The following is a 19101-nucleotide window of genomic DNA, read 5'->3' on the forward strand; positions in this document are numbered from 1 at the left end:
TGGGAAAATGTATACTTTAAATACATGTGTTTAGTAATACCCTGAAAACATTCCAAAAGCACCCTAAAACAAGAAAAAAGATACCAAAAGCAACTTAAAACACATATACAACATTATGCTTCCTTTCTCTACCACCATTCCTCTTTCCCCACCACCAACCCCCTTTCTTGAATTCTGGTATCCCCTTCCTCTTTCCCCACCACTACCCACTCCTCCTCCTTTCTCTCCTTCGCCCAACCAACTTGCCACTTAACCAGTTCACCCATCACCCTTTTCTCCCTTACTATCACCACTCCACGACCCTCTTTTTCTCCCCTTCTTTCCTTCCTTCCTACCATCAATCCATCACTCTCTTCTCCTCTTTACTACCATTCCGCAACCCCTCTCTCATCGTTTTATCCTTCCCCACCAACTCGCCCACTCCCTTTTTCTTGCTCACTTGAAACCCCCTTAATGAGAAAAAGGGTCTCAATATAAGAAGCAGGAAGTTTGGTGGCAATGTTGTTAGATTCAGACCGGATTGACCGGTCTAACTATGAACCAGCATTCTTTCCAAGTTGGTTTGTAATACAAAATCGTTTTAGTAAAAAATCAATCAAAACTATCAAAATCGACTAAACCAGTGACTTAATTTGACTGGTTGACTTGGTTCTCAAACTTTTCTTTCTTGTTTTCTTCAAACATAATTTGAATCACTTAAATTGTAAAACTTTCATTCATTAATAGGAATAAAAAACGCCACCTACTTAGTGTAAACACCAAAATTACTTGCAATCCTAAATAATCTCTAAATCAAGAAGTTTTCATCCCTATCACCTTATCAATTTAGTATGAGTAATTCCAACTTGCGTTAATTTGTTTTAATTTAGTTTTTAAAGTAGTTTTGGAGAATGGATATATTTTAGCCATGAATTTACATTTTTATATATAATTTCTAGGTTTATATTTGATTGCAAGTCTAATACTTTTAGAATATTTTGTATGGTTGGCCGATATAACCAAGAACTTAATTTTAATATTTCTAAAACTAATATAAATATAAAACAATTATGACATCATGCTATTGTTAGTGGATTTTTTAGAACGGTTCAACTGATCTGACTAGTTGACCTCTGACCCAGTAACTTAATCGAGTTGCTATCCGATCAGAATTTAACAAATTCGGTTGGTGGAAGCAAGGGAAAGAAGAAAGAGAGATTGAGGAGGCAAGGTTTTAGGGTTGGGGTAGGTTGGTCGAGGAAAGGGACAAAAAGAGTGGAGAGGCAAAAGGGAATAGGATTATAGGTGGTGGTGGGAAAAAGAGAAAGATAGGTGTGACACAAAGAAAGAGGTGGTTTGCCACTCTCCAATAATTTTTTTAGGCAAATTGAAGATTGTTTTTAAATCACCTCAAAAAAACACATTCTAAAATATCACATCCAACAAGTTATAAGTGTTGTTCCAGTCTATGACATTAGGACACATGATAATAGGTAGGGTTAGGTGTTATAAAAAGGGTTCTTCTATTATGTACTCTTAGGGCACATGATAAGAGATGGATCCGGGTGTTGGTTGTTCGAAAAAGTTTTAAAGAGGTGTATTCGGATGTTAGTTGTCCGGAAAAGTAGTACTCTTAGGGCACATGACAAGAGGTGGATCTGAGCGTTAGTTATCCAGAAAAGTTTAAAAGAGGTGGATCTGAGTGTTAATTGTCCAGAAAAGTTTGAAAGAAGTGGATCCAAGTGTCAGTTGTTAGGAAAAGTTTAAAATTTCTTCACTAAAGCTTCCTAAATCTAGGGAGAGATGACAATATTTAAAATTTAAAGTGGATCCACTTCTTATACTTAGTGTGCTTATCTTGTGCTCTTAGAGCACAATATAGGAAAAATCTTACAAAAATATGGCTACAGTAAAATTTTCTAAATACACCCTCAGTATCACATGATTCATATGGACCAAATATTTTAGTCCTCAATGTTTGAGGTATGGAACAAATTAGTTCACGATATTTTTCTTGGAACAAATTTGCCAAAACAAAATCAATTTCGGTCAAATTGCCCCTAATGTTTCAGTTTAAACATGCAACTCATAAGTGTTCAAGTTTTGGGCGAATTATACGTAGCATCAAATAAAAATTTAAGAAAACTTATAAAAAAATATATAAAGTTGACTAAAAATCATAGAATGTATTAAAACTACAAAAAAATGCAAAATTTAAACAGTCATAAAAATATAAAACAAGTGTGGCATTTTTTTTCCAAATGGAGACAACTAATTTTTTTTCAATCTACCTACATAACAATTATATGCTAAATATATACACGTGTTGCATTGATTCTATTTTTACCCTTTTGATTATAATTGTACAAGTATGGTTTTTCTTTTCTTTTTTTTTTTTTTAACTTTGTCTTCCAACAGCCAACGATATTCTTTTTTGATACTTCTTTTTCCAATGGTTAGTAACATCCCAATCTTGGCATAGACACTCTGTTTTGAAACTCGGACCGGATCGGCCGGTCGAACCGGGAACCGGCCAAGTATCCGGTCCGAGTCATGATAAAAAATCGGAAATTTAAAGCCCGGTCAAAGCCGGTCAAAAACTGGGTTTGACCGGAAAAAAATCGGTTTTTTCCGGTTCAATGGGCATTTTTTTTTAAAAAAAACTCAATCTTTTCAATATTATGTTTTGGCCCCCTAAATTGTTAAAACTTATTAATATACCTCAAATATTTCATACTTTATAAATATTGTCCTAAAATTTGATGTTATTTTTCAATTAAATTCATAATTTTAATTCTAAACTTGTTAATATTTATTAAATAACATAAATTGCTACTTGATACTTCTAATTTCTTTGTATTTTCTTGTTAAATATATTTGAAACATCAAATATATATGAATATACCTTTATTGATATTAACATATTATTAGATATTTTATATATAATATTTTAATTTTTAAATAATTTTTATTTATAACGTCATCCGGTTCGACCCCTATCGACCCCCGGTCGAACCCATTAACCCCTGACCCCTGACCTCGGCCGAGTCGATACCTGGTCCGGTTCTGAAAACATAGCATAGACATTGGAAAAGTTCCAACACTGTTTGAACCTAAACGACAATATAATATATTTGCTTAGAATCAATATCTTGTTCAATTAATACAGTTTGCGAGGTTTTCTTAGCAAGCAGGGAACGAATACAGAAACAAAAAAACAGGTTCCAATTGCCACTACACCAGACAAGAGATTAGATAACTCAATTCCAGGACCTTCAGACTCAGAATCTAGCAATGCAAAAAATTTTGACCATTTCTCCATTTGTGCGTGTCATCCTTGCGCCGGGGCCACGCTAAATGCTAATCTTCTTTGTATCGTTCCAATTTTATCAGATGTCCCCGAAAGGACGAATCTAGCACAGGGGCGGATTTAAGGTATGCCCTCAGTGCCCTCTTAAATTCCTATAATACATATATAATTTTGACATAATTTTAAGTGTGCCCCCAAAGTTTTTTTTAAAAGTGTGAAAGAATGGGTCACAAAATTTAGTTTAGTTACTTATATTGAGAAAAATATACTTTATGAAGTTCAAAATGAGAAAGTTATAAACCGTTATCAAAATATGAAAACTCGTTATAAGCAATTATAAATAGTTTAGTTTGTTTTGGAAATAAAATTATTATTACATTAATAATTTTGAATTTGTCTTTTATGTTTTTAATGGAATATACGTATCATTTGTACTTGTTGGTGAATTTATATATTTTTGTTGATTAAAAAACCAAAAAAAGAGTAGATAAAAAATTTTAGTGTTATTTTTGCCCCCACTAAGATTTTTTTCTGGCTCCGCCACTGATCTAGCAATGCAAATTACCGTAATTATCACCAATTTGATGAAATTCCAATAGCAACTAAAATGGCCAAGATAATGATTTTATTGAATTTATATCATGTATGTAATACACTACTGCTTGTGCCAGATCGAGTTAATTGTCAACACTCAAAAAATTTCCAATTAACTGACGTTGGAAAGCAGCTTCAACTCGAGCAAATACTAAGTGAGACAGCACCATGTTGGCACCCATAGATACGAACCCCAGAATATTTTCCTTCTTAACGATGTACACTGGCTCATCTAATTGAGCCCAGGTGAGTGGTAATGACTTTGTATTTAGTCAAATATAATATAATACAAAAAGCTAGAAGAAGTCGAGACATCCTACAAATATTCAAAAATTAGCTGTGACAAATTTTCAATTTTTTTTTAAAAAATAACTCAGAATCTCTTCCCCTTAGACTAAAAATAATAATTTTAGCCCCATTATCTCATTTGCTAAGCCTAATAAGAACACCATAAGGCAGAAAATTAACAAAAATTCAGTAGAGGAGAAAATTAGGTAGGTTTAAGTCATTGTTATTGGTCTAAAAAAGATTAAAATACTCGACTCCCACATACTGCATATTTATTAAATTATCTAAAATATTGGCTAATGCTTATTCATTAAATTCATTTGTTCACCTTTTATTAAAAAATACTATCCATTTTTGACATAACGTTACTTCACAATGAATATATACAAATCTGACAACATAATTACAATTTTAAGTTGAATAATTTTCAAGGATAATGTCAAAAAAACCATCCTTGAATGCAAAAGATGAAATATCACATTAACAACGGTAAAGCATAGCCTAATCCTTTGTGTGAGGGAAAAAAATCTATTTGGTATAGGCTGGTTGAGGAAAATCATATATAAAACAACCCTAACACTAATAAGTAACAAGAAAATAATATGTTAGGTATAACTCTACTCGTATGCTTTAATGTGAGTTTTGTACACGAGGAATTGCAGCTAACCTTGTTGTTTGGTGACTGATTTCTAGTAAATTTCTTGTTAGTACACAAAGCCACCAATTTGCTCTATATCATGGGCTTTGTCTTTGGCAAACGCCAAAGAAATCACCTTAATTTGCACCCTATCTAATTGGTTAGACATTGTTCACCCACCATATATGCCACAAGACTTGGTTTTGAAGAACCTTAATTTACTAATAACCTTAATTGCTTAAGCAATCACCTAATTCATTTCATTAACATATCATGCAAATGAAAATGCTTGATACAAAGCTTGTTTACTGGAGATTCTTCAACTAATTGAGACAAACAAATAACTTGAGCTATTGTACAAATCTGACAAGTCAACTCAAAATTTTTCTTCTTTTTCTTTTTGTGGTTTAGATAAGGCTATCATTTCACCACAATCAATTCTTGCCAACCCAAAGGCTGTCATGGGGAAAAGGTATGTACTCGTGATAAGATTTAATTAACTTTCTAGCTAGCTAGTGTTATTGTAGTCTGCATGTGTTTTCTTTTTCCATGCAAACATGAACGAGCATTCTGCGGATGGACGAAATCAGATGAACCCTCAATAGCTCGTACTGTATTCCTGTTGACAATTGTCCAGTGAATTGGAAAAGTGTATGTACATAAGACTGATTATTAGGCTCTTTGTTTTCTGGTTTAGATTTTTGTTCAAGGAGTTTGGAGATTGACCAAATTAACAAGGTAAATTTCGACCCCAGAGAAATTGTTAATGCGTTTGTGTATTTACAATTTGGGTCTTTTTATTAGAAAATGCTATGGTTCCTTTAAGTCATGATAAAGACTCGAATTTTAAATGGCAAAAAATTTTGGCGCCCACTAAACTATTTATCAGGTCAAGTTTTGATCATCAAACAATTTTACGTTACAAGTTGACCACCAAACTAACTAATCAATACACCCATAACCATTGTATCAATTAATACTCTTAATCTATGAAATAAGCAGAACACGTGGCATAATTTTGTTTTTAATCGTGTAAGTGGTGGATAAAACTATTCTTGCACTTTGCCACGTGTTCTGCTTATTTCATAGATTAAGAGCATTAATCAATGCAATGGTCACAGGTTTATTGATTAGTTAGTTAAGTGGCCAAGTTGTGATGAAAAATTATTTGATGGTCAAAACTTGATCCGACTAATAGTTTAGTGGCCGTCGAGATTTTTTGCCCAATTTTAAATGATTGAAAATATCATAATCTAAGGGTCCAAAAGAGTACTTACTTTACTATTCATTATTAAATTTAATTGAGAGTATGATATGCAAAAAGGACTATAAAATCTCCCCTTATTATTTAGGGGAGATTGTCAATTTTAAATATTCTCTGATATTTTAACTTCAGTATTCAAGCACAGGATGTGATTAAATCAAAAAAATCATGTAAATTTTTTTAAAAATATGTATAAATAGAGTACTCTCACGAGCCACAATCATTGCTCAGAAAGTTAACAATTAGTGATTTTGTGGAAGGCTGATTAGAAAGAGATCTAATTTAGAAGAACTTTCACCATCATATATTATATTTGTGTAGTTGTGTTGTGTTGTCAATCTGGTGATATATAGGCCACGGCACAAGAGCCACTGAATGCAACGAAAGCGTCTTCAACTATTGGACGAGTTATGACTCTTATGAGACAGAAAAAAGAAAGGCGCCCCTTGATCCAATGAAAAGCGGGTTGTGGTCCATGTGGGCCTCCGGGCCTCTCCACCTCTAGATGTGAGCCCGATCAGCTCGGTCGTTTGTCTGCTTGGGTCTGTCAATGTTAGGTTTGATTTAATACTAACTTGGTAGTTGTTATCATGACCTGGTTGATTCCTTCAATTAACGTGTTTCCACGATAATCGTAAGAAAAAATTTTAGGTATATGGAATGCTTATGATAATGCACCTATCATTGTCAATTTTTAATTCCTCTATCTCTTTTGAGCCTCCTTTTAAAATTTTTTTTTTGGTGTTTAACTCAACACATTAAAGATGGTGAACTGCCTTAATCAAAATCCTAATCTGGGGTTCAAAATTGATATGTTATCAACTTAACAGGATGATTTTTTTATATATATAAAACAGAAATCAATATTATTAATAAACTAGTTGGAAATGATCCAATGCAATCTGTTTGACAAAAAAAAGTTGCACTAATTGTAGAAAATACATAGAACATATCACAAACGAGTTGCTCCATAAATAATATCTACGCATGTCCGTTCCCTCAGATCTGCTGTTCAACTCATTCGAGTTCAAAACTAATGTTGCGATCCGATGAGAAGACCCGAGAAATTTCATATATAAAATATAAATTTGAAATAGCTCTGACATCTGAGAAAAAGAAAACAAAAAATAAATAAAATTCCCACTAGATCTGAGAAAAGGAAAATAAAATGCTAAATAAAACTCTTACTAATAATAACTACTAGAATAGAGAAAACACTCACTAGAATATCTTAGAAGAAACTTTATTAAACATAAAATAAAAATAAAGAAAAAGAAAGAAAGATCTTGACTTAAGGCCAAAATCGTGAAGAGAGAGTTGAGAATCGGGAGAAGGTAGATAAAACGGGTAGGGATGGCAACGGGGCGGGGAACCCCTCCCCCATCCCCCGCCCCACTGCCTACACATTCCCCCCGCCCCGCCCCGCCCCGCCTCCCCCGCGGGGCTAATAAAAATTTATTATATAATTTTATTATAGTTAAAATTTTAGCAAATAATCAAGTACTAAAATATCAACACATCATCAAATTATTATTCTTTGTAATTTTACAATTGAAACTTATAAAAACAATCAAACAAAAATTATTTGAATACAATCCAACATAATGAAATAAATATAACTAAAGTAGTCAAGTTTTCACTTTTGGCACAAATACAATCACTAATTCATTATTGTGCTTGTGCTTTTTTTAAGAAAAAAATGTTATTGTATTAAGTGTAATTAGGGATGTAGTATAAATGTATTAGTAAATTTAGTATAACCAATTAATAATTTGTATTAGTACACATATATAATTATTAGTATAATTAATAATATCAATTATATTATATATACTAATAGACATTATATAATACATATAACTAATAATATCATTATTATAAGTTTGTAACTAATTAAATTATATATTATATATAATTATATACATATATATATTTTATATATTTATTTTTTTAAAGCGGGTGGCAGGGCGGGGGATGGGGCGGGGGTACACTCCCCCGCCCCTCGCCCCGTTTCTGAGCGGGGAGAAAAATTTTCCCCCCATTGCCTCCCCGGGTGACCGCCCCATTGCCATCCCTAAAAACGGGTGAGTAGATAGAGAACCGGGGATGATGGGAAAAGAATAGGAAATTTCTTGAAGTATAAATTAAGGTAGAAAAAGTTTTCAAAAAATTAAAGTTGGGGTGCTGTAAAGTAAACTGATCCGGATGTAAAAGAATATTTTGACTAATGCAATTGAAGACTAGTGCATGGGCATATTTGTGGGTCAAGCAGCATTTCGTAATATAATTGAGGTTGACATGTTTTGGATTCTTTTCATTGAAAAACATTGGGATATAGGGTTGTATTTTTCTTGTCTTGTAATTGCCTCATCACCCTGAAATACACATTCTCAAATGAAAAATGTCCATGGTTGATTTTATGTTTTCCGTGAATTCATTTTTCAATTACCATTTTATCTCACATACATTAAATCGGTATAATACATTTTTTTTCTGCAAAAATTTCAGAAAATAGCAATCCAAACAAGCTCACCTTATGAGGTAAGGTGTAAATAAAATGAAACAGTGCAACTGACTCCTAATTACAAGGGTCCAAACTATTATTGCTATGTTAAGATCATTGTTTAATAACAATTAGTGCTAAAGGCATATGCAATGTGTGAGAAATTTAAAATGTCTCAATCTTTTTTTGTGAATTAGTTTTACATAAATTTTCATTACTAAATCAAATTTGGGATTTTGACCTTCTTTTTTCCATCAAATGATGGTTACTTTGGTAGTTACACTAATTAAAGGCACTTGTGTTGTCAAACAGTGTTTAGATTGTTAAGGTTAAAAATGGTTAGAGGTGATTATCTTAACAATTCGTGCTTATTTTAGATAGTAAAGTATAAGCGATTTTCATAACGGTAAAGTTAAATTTTAAAAAATGACAAAAATTATTTATTCCAAACCCCTACCTCTCTCTTTATTTATAGTAACATATGTGGATTCTTCTAAATTCATACAGATGCATAGTACTCCCGTTTGATTCTATGATGGTTCAGTTCCCGTCGATTTCTCTAGATCTCATTGGCCCCTCATTCCCTTAGTGTAGGCTAGAGTAAGAGTGGGAATAGATTAGATTAGCTGTTACCATCTGATAAAAAAAAGGAACTATTTTCTCCTATCACAAAATTGGATATTTTCAAATAAATTTTAAACAAATTACAAACTCCCTCCGCAATATCTTGCTGAAAATTAAATGCAAGAAATTATACTTCCACACAAGTTTCACTCTTCTTTCCTGTTGTACCAAAAAGGAGAACTCTTTAAGTTCTGAAATTTCTGAGTCACTCTCAGATTAGCCATAATATTTTGATGGCTGATGATTCCAGATTCCACTTTGAGGGCCCAAGCTCCGAATCCAAAATCCACCCCCCAAATGTCATTGAACTTCAAGCTTTTACCCCTACAAACGTTAAAAACAGTGGGAATATTTTTTTTAAATAGATGCCCAATTCAGGAAGAAATCAATTGTTGTTTGTGATTGTTCATTTGTTTGTACGTTGTATTTTGTAGCATTGAATTGTCACGAAAAAGGCAACAAGAACTCCATGATTATATCCTCTCCTTTCCATTTTTGGCTGGCCAATTGAATCAATCCACTCTTCATACACCCCAATAAAAGCAAAAGCTTCTGACTCTCTCACAGGAAAAGCTTTCAAGCAGACCACTCTTCCTCCATTCAAAAAAATTTGCCAACTTTACTTTTGTATTGTAGTACTCTTCTTGCTTTATACTGGTAAACTCTTTCTCATCATTCTGTCAGAAGAAAAATGAAATTTAGTGCTAGTAGATTCTTCAAAATTCCCTGTTTGATTTAGACTCTACTTTTCCATTCCTTTGTCTTCTTTTTCTCAGTACTACTACTGCTGTATCTTCCAATTCTTTACTTTTCCATTTCCCTCCCAAAATTCATGCCTGAAACTTTCTTTTCCACTCCTGACAAAAACCCACCTTTTTTTGCTTTTATTGGGGGGTTACCACCTTCCATTCAATCTATTTTGGCCTGAATTGAAAAGGGTTGTAGGAATTTTTGTTAGACTCGTTCAAAAGATTTGATTTTTTATTTTCTTGCTGTCATTTTGTTTTATGATTAGTTGCATGGGGGGAGGGGGAAAAGTGGAGGTGATAAGCAGTAAAGGGTGTTCAAGGCTGGTTGCAGAGATTTCAACTTCATTTTCCTCATTTAGAGGACACGGGTTCCAATCCTCTGCAATGGAGCCTATGTCCCCTGTCTCAGTTGCCTCCGGAGTTGATGAATCCGGCCGCAAAAACCGGCCCCGGGGACCCTTTTCAGGCCTTGTTATTTGTGTTACTGGACTTTCCAAAGGTACAACAATTTGCAATTCTGGTAACTTGTAGTTTTATTTCTTATTTATTTGGTATTTGTAGGCCTTCTATTTCCCTGCCAGTATGTTTTCCAAAGGTAGTTTTTAGATAGCAAAGTTAGTACATTTTTGGACTTTGTTAATTGTTATTGCATTCTGTTGGTGGTGGATGACTTTGATTCATCTAAGAGCAGACGTTATGGTACTAAAATTTTGGATACAACTGTTAGATAACGTGTTATGGTGCCCAAGTCGTGGACAAGTTATTGTTTATGTTGAAAAGTAGAGATCTTTACGTTGGGATTTAAATCTGAGTTTGGCACCCATTGATTTTAATTATGAACCACCAGAGAAGTTTTCTTATTTTATTTGCCGATGCAAATGAGATGAGTAAACAATTGAGCAAATAAAGTTCTCTGTTTCATTATTTTATGTCCTTGTTGGCTCCTGTTTGATCCTTGTTCCTTTTGGAGTCTGTAATCTTTTGCATCCTCACGCTGGAAGTAGAACTAATATGTTTAATCTACAACTCTATCTTTCAATGGTTTGATGCAACATGGCTTCCTCCTCTCTTTTCCTAGGTTTCTGGATATAATATAAAGGCGTACATAATTAGAAATTGGCAAATATAAGCTGTTTTGATATCAATTTATCTGTTTATCATTTCATCCGTGTTTTATATTCGCCATCACCATGATATGCAGAAGCTAGGGCACAAGTGATGGCTGCAACACAGAAATTGGGTGGTGAATACAGCCCACATTTGCATCCTCAATGTACTCATCTGGTTGTTCAAATATCCTTTTGCATATGTCCTTTTTCCTTTGCAGTTTAACTTATATGATTCCACTCTGATATGAATTATGATAATTTGTGTTTAATTTTAGCATTTTCAACCATTGTAGAAAGCTTTGAAAAATTAATTGCATGTATTATGGAGAAATGATCATGTCTGTAGGTGCTGAATCTTCTTGGTTATGTCGTTGCAAAAGTTGGTCAAAAAATATTTCTTAACGCTTCCTACAGCTTTAGTGGACGGAAGTTTGAGCATGCTTTGAAACATGGGTCAAAACTTGGTCTTTCTGTTGTTACACTTGGATGGTTTGTAGACAGTGCCAGAAGGAATGGTAAGAAACTTTTTCCTGTATTTCTTGAAGCTGATGTTGATTTCTGATGAATTTAATGTAGGTGTTTACTTTTCCAGCTTCAATTTTGTATGACTTGTCACTTAGACTATTAAACCAATAAGAGCTTGAAGATAAGAACCCTGTCATTTGCCTTTGCATTAACCACTTAGTTGAGATATAGCACAGGCCAATTTCTTAACCGAAGCCATCGTTTATACACGAAAGTGAAAATCCATTTGTGCATAATGCTCATGAGGACCTGATATGACTTCTTGTGAATTAAGTCCTGCCAAAGTGTAAAGACAAAACGAGTAGGGCTAATCTTTCTTTTGCCCAAATTAGTTAAGCTGTAGCTATTTCCTAAATTTGTGAAAATTCCATTATTTTCAGGGCTTCATATCGTTTGTCCAATTATGTGATTACTGACTTTGTCGTTATTGTGATTGTAAGTGAGTGCAGCTTGTAAGTGAGTGCAGCTGTTTTCTTACCTACTACTACGTCTTGTCTGCAGCTTGGTGGTTAGGTTGTTGCTAATTTGAAGTCTGATTTTTTATTCTGAGCATAATGAGATGCATATGAATGTTACAAGTATTATTCAGGAACAGCATGTTTATACATATTAGTTCCCCTCGTTAACTATAAAAAAAAAAATTTAATCCACAGCACCACAAAAAAGTCGTAAATGCTTTGTTTAATTGGTTTGTCAAATATCACTTGATATCGGCAGGGTAGGATGCTTTCTGCTTTTGAACTTTGAAAAGGCAAATTAATGCTGCGCCTTGGCATTTTGTAAGCCATTGTTTAGAAGGGGAACTAAAATAGCTTATGCTATGCAAACTGTTACTAAAGCTTTTTCTTCGGGCATTTCTTGTCATTTTCTCAGTGAGGTTGAGTGAAACACTTTATAGTGTTAAGACCATTGGAGAAAGTGTGGCCGCAGATGATCTGAACCGGCTAGTTCACAATATGGGTACTGAGAAGTCTTGTCTTCCCTTTGGTTCACTTGAGTACACTGATAATTCTAACATGACTGGAGGGCCACAACTTCACTTTCCTGAGAGAGAGTCCAAAAGAAGAAACACGAGTTCACTGCTGTCTGGTTATTCCTTTTACATTGATGCAGATGTGTCTGCTGAGCTGCAGAGTAAGGTAGGCTTTGTGTGCTCATAGTAAAGCAATTTTTCTGAGATTGTTTCGAATCTTTGTTTCTAATTTTCTGTACTCATGCTCATAAGAAGACACATTATTGCCTTTAGCCTTTTTATTACAATTTTTTAATTCATTTTTGCTAGTCTTGCAGCACTAAAACCTTAAATTTTTCTTAACTGCTTTAGCTTTTCGCGTATATACATGTTGCTGCAAGTTTAGGTTGTTGAAGCTGCTTCAGGTGAAGGTGCTAACTTGGTGGACCAGTGGTATGTTGGTTGCAGTGCTAGTCATGTAGTTTGTGAAGGACCTTCAGTTGGAAAATATCTTGGTCATTCAAATAACATCGTTACAGTAAGTACTACTTCCCACTGTTTATGTTTAAATGTAAGTATTAGCTGTCTACTCATGATTTCAGGGGGTCCATCTGTGGAAATTTTGGTATTCAGCAGTAATGGTAATTGATGGGATACGTTAGTTAATTGATGTGGAGTGCATAGAATTTGGTGTTTTTATACTTTTAACTTGACACTGATTTTTTATAATGTCTTTGTGACCAATTTATCCTGTGCCTTAGCCGCTGTGGGTTCTGAAGACTGCAAAGGAAAAACGTCTGCAGAGGCTTGTTCACATTTCTGCTGATTTGGCTAGGCAAACTGCAACCACAATTGATGCTATTCAAACCGGCACTTGCAGGGAGGTAATAAATTTTGTCTTCCTTTTGCTCTTCTCCTTCCTTTTTTCTAACCCCCCCCCCCCTCTTTCTTCCTTTCTTCTAACTTTATATTCTCTTTAATGTGATTTAGTATTAGATTTCACTTTCTTAACTCAAAGATAAGTTTTCCTGCCAGTTCTCTTTAAAATATGTAATTTTTTCTGTCCAATCCTTTTTTTTTAGTTGTACAGTACATCCATTCTGTTCTTTGCCTACTAATCGATTAATAGCTAAGACCTAAATTTTTGTGGTCAAAAGAACACATACCTGTACTTTATGACTAGGGGTGAAATCGAGCCGAGTTGAGCTCGAATAGTGACGTACTCGAGCTTGAACCCTACACAGACCACCACAGCTCGAGCTTGAGCTCGAGCGATCTCGAGAAATAAAGATCGAGAGCAACTCGATGATAATCAAAGCAGACTCGAACTCGACTCGATCGAGCTTGATATGCCATTCGAGCTCAATATCGAGTTGAGTACTCGACAAAACAATCTTGCCATCACTTGTTAGTTCACCCCTTTCCTGCACAATTCCTAATAATCTAACTACCTGTTTGGTTGCCACTCTAGAATGGCAATGACAATCACTATCAAACCTCTTCAATCGGAATAGGTTTATGCTATTCCTTTTCAGGTGTTTGGTTTAGGAAAAGCAATGGGAATGATTATTGATTTTGTTGTTTGGTTTATTCACAGTCATCAATGGGAATACAAGCCCCAATTCAACAACTATTTTCCTGTGAGTAAATAAAAAGTTTTGGGATAATTTCAGATACCTCCCCTCATTGGAAGCTTGTTCATTGCATTCAAGTAGAGGAAGAGGTTGATGGTGTTAGTCAAATCCTGACCACGAATAACTCAAATCTGGACCCGGTTACCACGACTTAACTCAAATCCAGACCCAGTTCCTAGCTAGTCCAGACTTATGTGAAACGGATTCATGCTTGTGTTAAACAGCTACACAGAATACATGGCCGGATTCGCTATTCAATCCATGGCCGGATTGCGGATTCGCTATTCAATCCCTGGCCGGATTGAACCTAAGCCGGTTTACCTATAGTTAGGCAGTTTTATCCAACATAAACAAAATAAAATTTGTACATAAAATTAATACTGCAATCATTAATATAATACATTTCTAGCCAGAATCAAGGCCGGATTGTGGATTCGCTATTCAATCCATGGCCGGATTGCAGATTCGGTATTCAATCCGTGGCCGGATTGAACCTAAGCTGGTTTACCTCTAGTTAGGCAGTTTTATCCAACATAAACAAAATAAAATTTGTACATAAAATTAATACTGCAATCATTAATATAATACATTTCTAACAGTTATCCAACATAACTGGTTAAGCCCCTAAATATTGTAGCTAACAAACCTAAAAGAGTAAATTAATAACTAATATATATATATAATACATAAATGCTACCGAGCTCGAGCTACTCGTCGAGCCCACAATTCCTCCTACTAACTACTCGAGATTGACTCGTTTGCTCTAGCAAGTAGCTCGGACTTGACTCAAGCTCAAATTTAACCAAGCTCGAGTCGAGTAGTTAACCAAGCTACCCATGAGCTCGATTCAAGCTACTCGATTCCTCTGCACCCTATTTATGACAGTAGCTTAGTGATTGTGCCGACACTTTTGAACAAGAATTAAAAGGCATGTTTGTGCATTTTCTGGATTCCGAAGAAAGGAAGATCATCTGTGAAAATGACTATTAGAAGCACCAGTTGAGTAGAAAAATGGTAACTGCTGAGGGTGAACTTACATGTAGAGGAAGATCAATATGGCAAGACATTTAAAGCAACATGATAATTACAACACTCATCTTAATACTAAATGGATATTATGCAATTATCAAATCAAATGCAGAACAGAACATTCACTTAACAGATCACTAGAGTACATAAAAACACTGCACTTTAGTTGACTGCATAGAGTTAATAAAATTAAAGATACTTAAAGCTTTCTTTCATGCACAATTTGCAGATTGAAAATTAGGATACTTTTTAGTAGCACTTGCACGCTTGAACCAGTGCAATGCAAGACACTGTTTTAGACCAACAGTTTAATATTCCATTTATCACCAATATTGTTTCTTTGATGTAATGATAATTGGATTAAGTATCCCAACAATGTTCTTTTCATGTTATTGGTTGCATAAGAGAAAAAGAAGAAACATGCTGCAACAATGGAGGAAAAAGTCAACTACCACATCTGAGTGCAATTTTATGTAAAGTTAGTAAAACAAAACCTTGCTTGAAAAGGGAACATTTTGTCCAAGTGATCAATATGTCCTTCTGTTTCCATACTTAGTGCTTGGGAGTTTAAAGTTTTTCAGATAAATTGACAGACATTTTCTGGAGACGAGGTTTCTAGGTTGACAATGTATAGTTAGCCAAGAGTTGATGTGCATATGTATTTCCACTTCCCTTTTTTCTATAGTTCTGTTTGTTTTTCCAAGATTTGAACTTCTATCACTTCCTATAGCATGCTAATTTAAAATTATGTTTCCTACTACGTTCATCCTACATGACTTGTATTTTTCATTTAGAGTTTTTTAGCCTTTTTCCCTAGTTATTTGCAGCTTAATTAGTGATTTTGTGCTTAAGGAAATTAGTTTTGAGATAAAATTTTTATTTTTTGATCCATTATTAGAAATTTGGTGGGTCTATTTGTCTTCAAGATGCACCAACTTCCATGCTAAAAGTCAGCCACGAAGAACGACAGAAGATTATTAACCTGGCCAAAGACTGGGTTAGGAAACGCCGTAATTGCCGAATGCAGGTAGATTTGGGAGTTAGCTATTGAAGTCAGGTTTTTTATTTATGTTATATTCAGGTTGAATAATTACCTCATCTGTTGTGGTTGCAGACATGCCAAACCCCAATGCGTCCAATTAACCCGAGCAGCCTTCTGGATTCTGTATGCTGGTCAATATCTGAACCAACTTCATCTGCCACTATCTATACTGAGTCTTCCAGTGTAGAGGATGCCAATGACCAAGATACATTTGTCTTCTTTGATGCAAAGGCAGATGGAAAAGAATCTGAAGCATCATTTGTCAACTTGTCTCGACCGCTTACAGAAAGGTTACTGAAATGAATTCCTCTCTGAAATAATTTTCCACTTTTTGCCCTAAAGCAATAGTTTACTATCCTTGATTTCTTTAACTAGTAGAATACATGAAATAATACTTGAAAAATATCCCCTCAATGATGTAGTAGACGTTCACCTTGAAAGTATAAGTTCTTGTAGAGAATGATAATATATGTCATCAATGTTTCAGAAGTTACCTATTGTACACGGGGAATTTGTATTTTTAGTATATCTGATGTTATAAGGTACACATATGTTGCTATCTAATGATATCCTCATGATTGCAGTGAGAAGTCTGAGTTAATATTCAAGAGCCACTTCCTTACCATATTATTCCCCGTTGATCGATTTTCTGAGATGGGACCCTGTTCGAGGACATTTTTCAGTGATAAAGGCTTTACATGTTTGCAGGTGTTGGATCACATCTATGCATTCTATCAGGTACTGCTTGATATCTTTCCTTTGGCCTATATTTTTGAAACTGTAAAACCCTTATTTTTTCTTGTTGATTCTGGTCCTTACTTCTTCTTATGAATCATTTGGTTTTCTTACTGCTGGATCTGCATAATCATTACCAATGTTAAACAATGATTGGGTTTCATGCGCTTTCTTGATTGAGGATAAGAAAAGTAGAATGTTGTGTAGGTAAATTGGAAGTACCTTTAAGAACAGATAGTGTATGACCAATTCTCCCTGCTGGGCACTTCATGGTAGTACTGTTTGGTTTCAATGGGAACAGAAAAACTGTACCTATGAAACCTGTGGAAGATTTTGATGTCCAGTATAATTCATATCTTTATTTAAAGAATTTTTTTAAAAAATATTTTATATCTCGTCTATGAAGTGAGAGTTTTTACAGAAATATGCATATGAATTAGCAGTATGGTGGTTATATTTCTTAGTCAAATACACATATAATGTCCATTTGTGCGGATAACTAGTAAAACCAGATTCAATGCAGATGGATATATTTTGAAAGGTGGATATGCTGTTCTTATGTCTTAGTAATGATTTTGGGCTGCCACTAATAACATGGTCAATGTTATTGGGAAATGGTGCCACAAATAAACAAGTTTCTCACTTGAGGCTTAGTTGTACAGTTTTTTTTGGATACAATACAGGTTGGTTATTGAACCTGGCACCTTAGGTATCCAGGCCAATGTTGTTACCTACTTAACTGAGATGGCTCGATGAGCATTTTTTGTACATGAAAAGGAGGTTTGTTGTCAGTTTCTAATTTTGGTAATGCTTCCATAGGAAAACATGTCAGCTGCAGAAGTAGAGGTTGCCCTTCATACTGATTCCAGACATGCTGACCGGCTGCGATCAGTGTATTCTAGTAAAACAACTGCAGAGCTTGGTTATTTGGAATTCAAGCGGATTGACTTTTTGGGAAGTCGTAAAAGTTTTGAAATGTTGAAGCGTGTGTCGGGGGATAATAACAGTAATGTTTATGAGTTGTTAATCAGAGCCTAGGTCACACTTGAGAAACTGCTGAACTTGGTTTGTGAAGGTGGTGGCAACTAGTGCTGGTATTTCAACTGATAATATAAGTCAGTGCTTGGAAAACAGGTCAAGCTGTCAATCGCATCAGCAAAGCAGCTTTTGAAACCATGTGAATGCCAACCATACCATATCATGCCACTAGTCTGTTGTTTTTTGATCAGTTTGAACTTTCATATGATGGCCTCAATATGTACATATGGTTCTGCTACGTAGCCTCACTTTTGAAGGCGAAGAGATGTAAGATTTCAATGTTGTGTTGTTCGTTTGGTTTGAAAATAGTGATCAAATGAAATTGTTTAGACATATACAGTTCTGCTTAGGGATAACCATGAAAAACGAAAGGTAAATAGTATATCTGTATTGGTTCAATATGTTGCAGCACCCTCTTTTTTTGGGGAAGCATATTCTTGATGAATAATTATGAATCAGTATGCTCCTGTCCTGTGTTGGAATTTGCTGGAAGAGCACGAGGACATCTATTTTATACCTGTCCTAGCAGTGAAATCAATACTTTTTTATGACTGCCTACCTATTTTCGAAGAAGTGAAAGTTATGTGCATGCATGCCTGTGGTGCAATATTCATCTGTTTCTTTAAGGGAAAGGAAACAGAGCCAGAACCTAAACAATGCACCCGATTGATGATCAAATTACGCTGTAGAAAAACTTGTGTACTTAAAAAGGCTAGGTACACTTACGGTGCACCTTTGCTGGACTCCCAATTCACACTTTTATGGTTCCTCCAGATGCACTTTCCCTAGAAGATTTTCATGTAAACACCAAGATTTGGAAACTGGGGCAAAAACAGACAAAAGTGTACTATGTTTTCTGTCAATACTATATAGTTGCTTTGTTGAATTCTTTCTTTTTTCTTTTGGAATTTGAAATGGTATATTTATCATCAAAATCCCAAATTCTAAATCCATTTCCTACTAACTAATGATGTCAAGAATTTGCAATGTTGAAGCTCTACTAGGAATGTACTAGTAGATTTTAGTAGGATTTTGAATTCGTTAAGATAATAGTTAGGTTCATGGGCCAGCCAATAATTGTCCAGTTCA

The 19101-nt window shown here is 34.6% G+C and overlaps 1 protein-coding gene and 1 pseudogene across 1 annotated transcript; one reads left to right on the forward strand and one right to left on the reverse strand.

Annotated features, from left to right (window-relative positions):
• Positions 1–3278: 3278 nt before the first annotated feature.
• On the reverse strand, positions 3279–3388 carry LOC140013150 (U6 spliceosomal RNA; annotated as a pseudogene).
• Positions 3389–9329: 5941 nt separating this feature from the next.
• Positions 9330–18526, forward strand: LOC113703195 (uncharacterized). Its single transcript, XM_072061847.1, has 10 exons — positions 9330–10447; positions 11150–11241; positions 11470–11572; positions 12456–12721; positions 12941–13072; positions 13296–13418; positions 16096–16224; positions 16312–16529; positions 16824–16977; positions 17794–18526. The coding sequence occupies exons 1-10, from the start codon at positions 10207–10209 to the stop codon at positions 18010–18012; spliced, it is 1677 nt and encodes a 558-aa protein (XP_071917948.1). The 5' UTR covers positions 9330–10206; the 3' UTR covers positions 18013–18526.
• The last annotated feature ends 575 nt before the right edge of the window (positions 18527–19101 follow it).

Source organism: Coffea arabica, chromosome 8e (assembly GCF_036785885.1).
Source record: "Coffea arabica cultivar ET-39 chromosome 8e, Coffea Arabica ET-39 HiFi, whole genome shotgun sequence".
NCBI lineage: Eukaryota > Viridiplantae > Streptophyta > Magnoliopsida > Gentianales > Rubiaceae > Coffea > Coffea arabica.

Coding starts and splice junctions, on each gene's coding strand:
- LOC113703195 (XM_072061847.1), top strand. CDS start 10,207: ATGATTAGTTGCATGGGGGGAGGGGGAAAAGTGGAGGTGATAAGCAGT. Junction 13,419..16,095: donor AAACCGGCACTTGCAGGGAG/GTAATAAATTTT, acceptor ATCCATTATTAG/AAATTTGGTGGGTCTATTTG. Junction 16,225..16,311: donor GCCGTAATTGCCGAATGCAG/GTAGATTTGGGA, acceptor TTGTGGTTGCAG/ACATGCCAAACCCCAATGCG.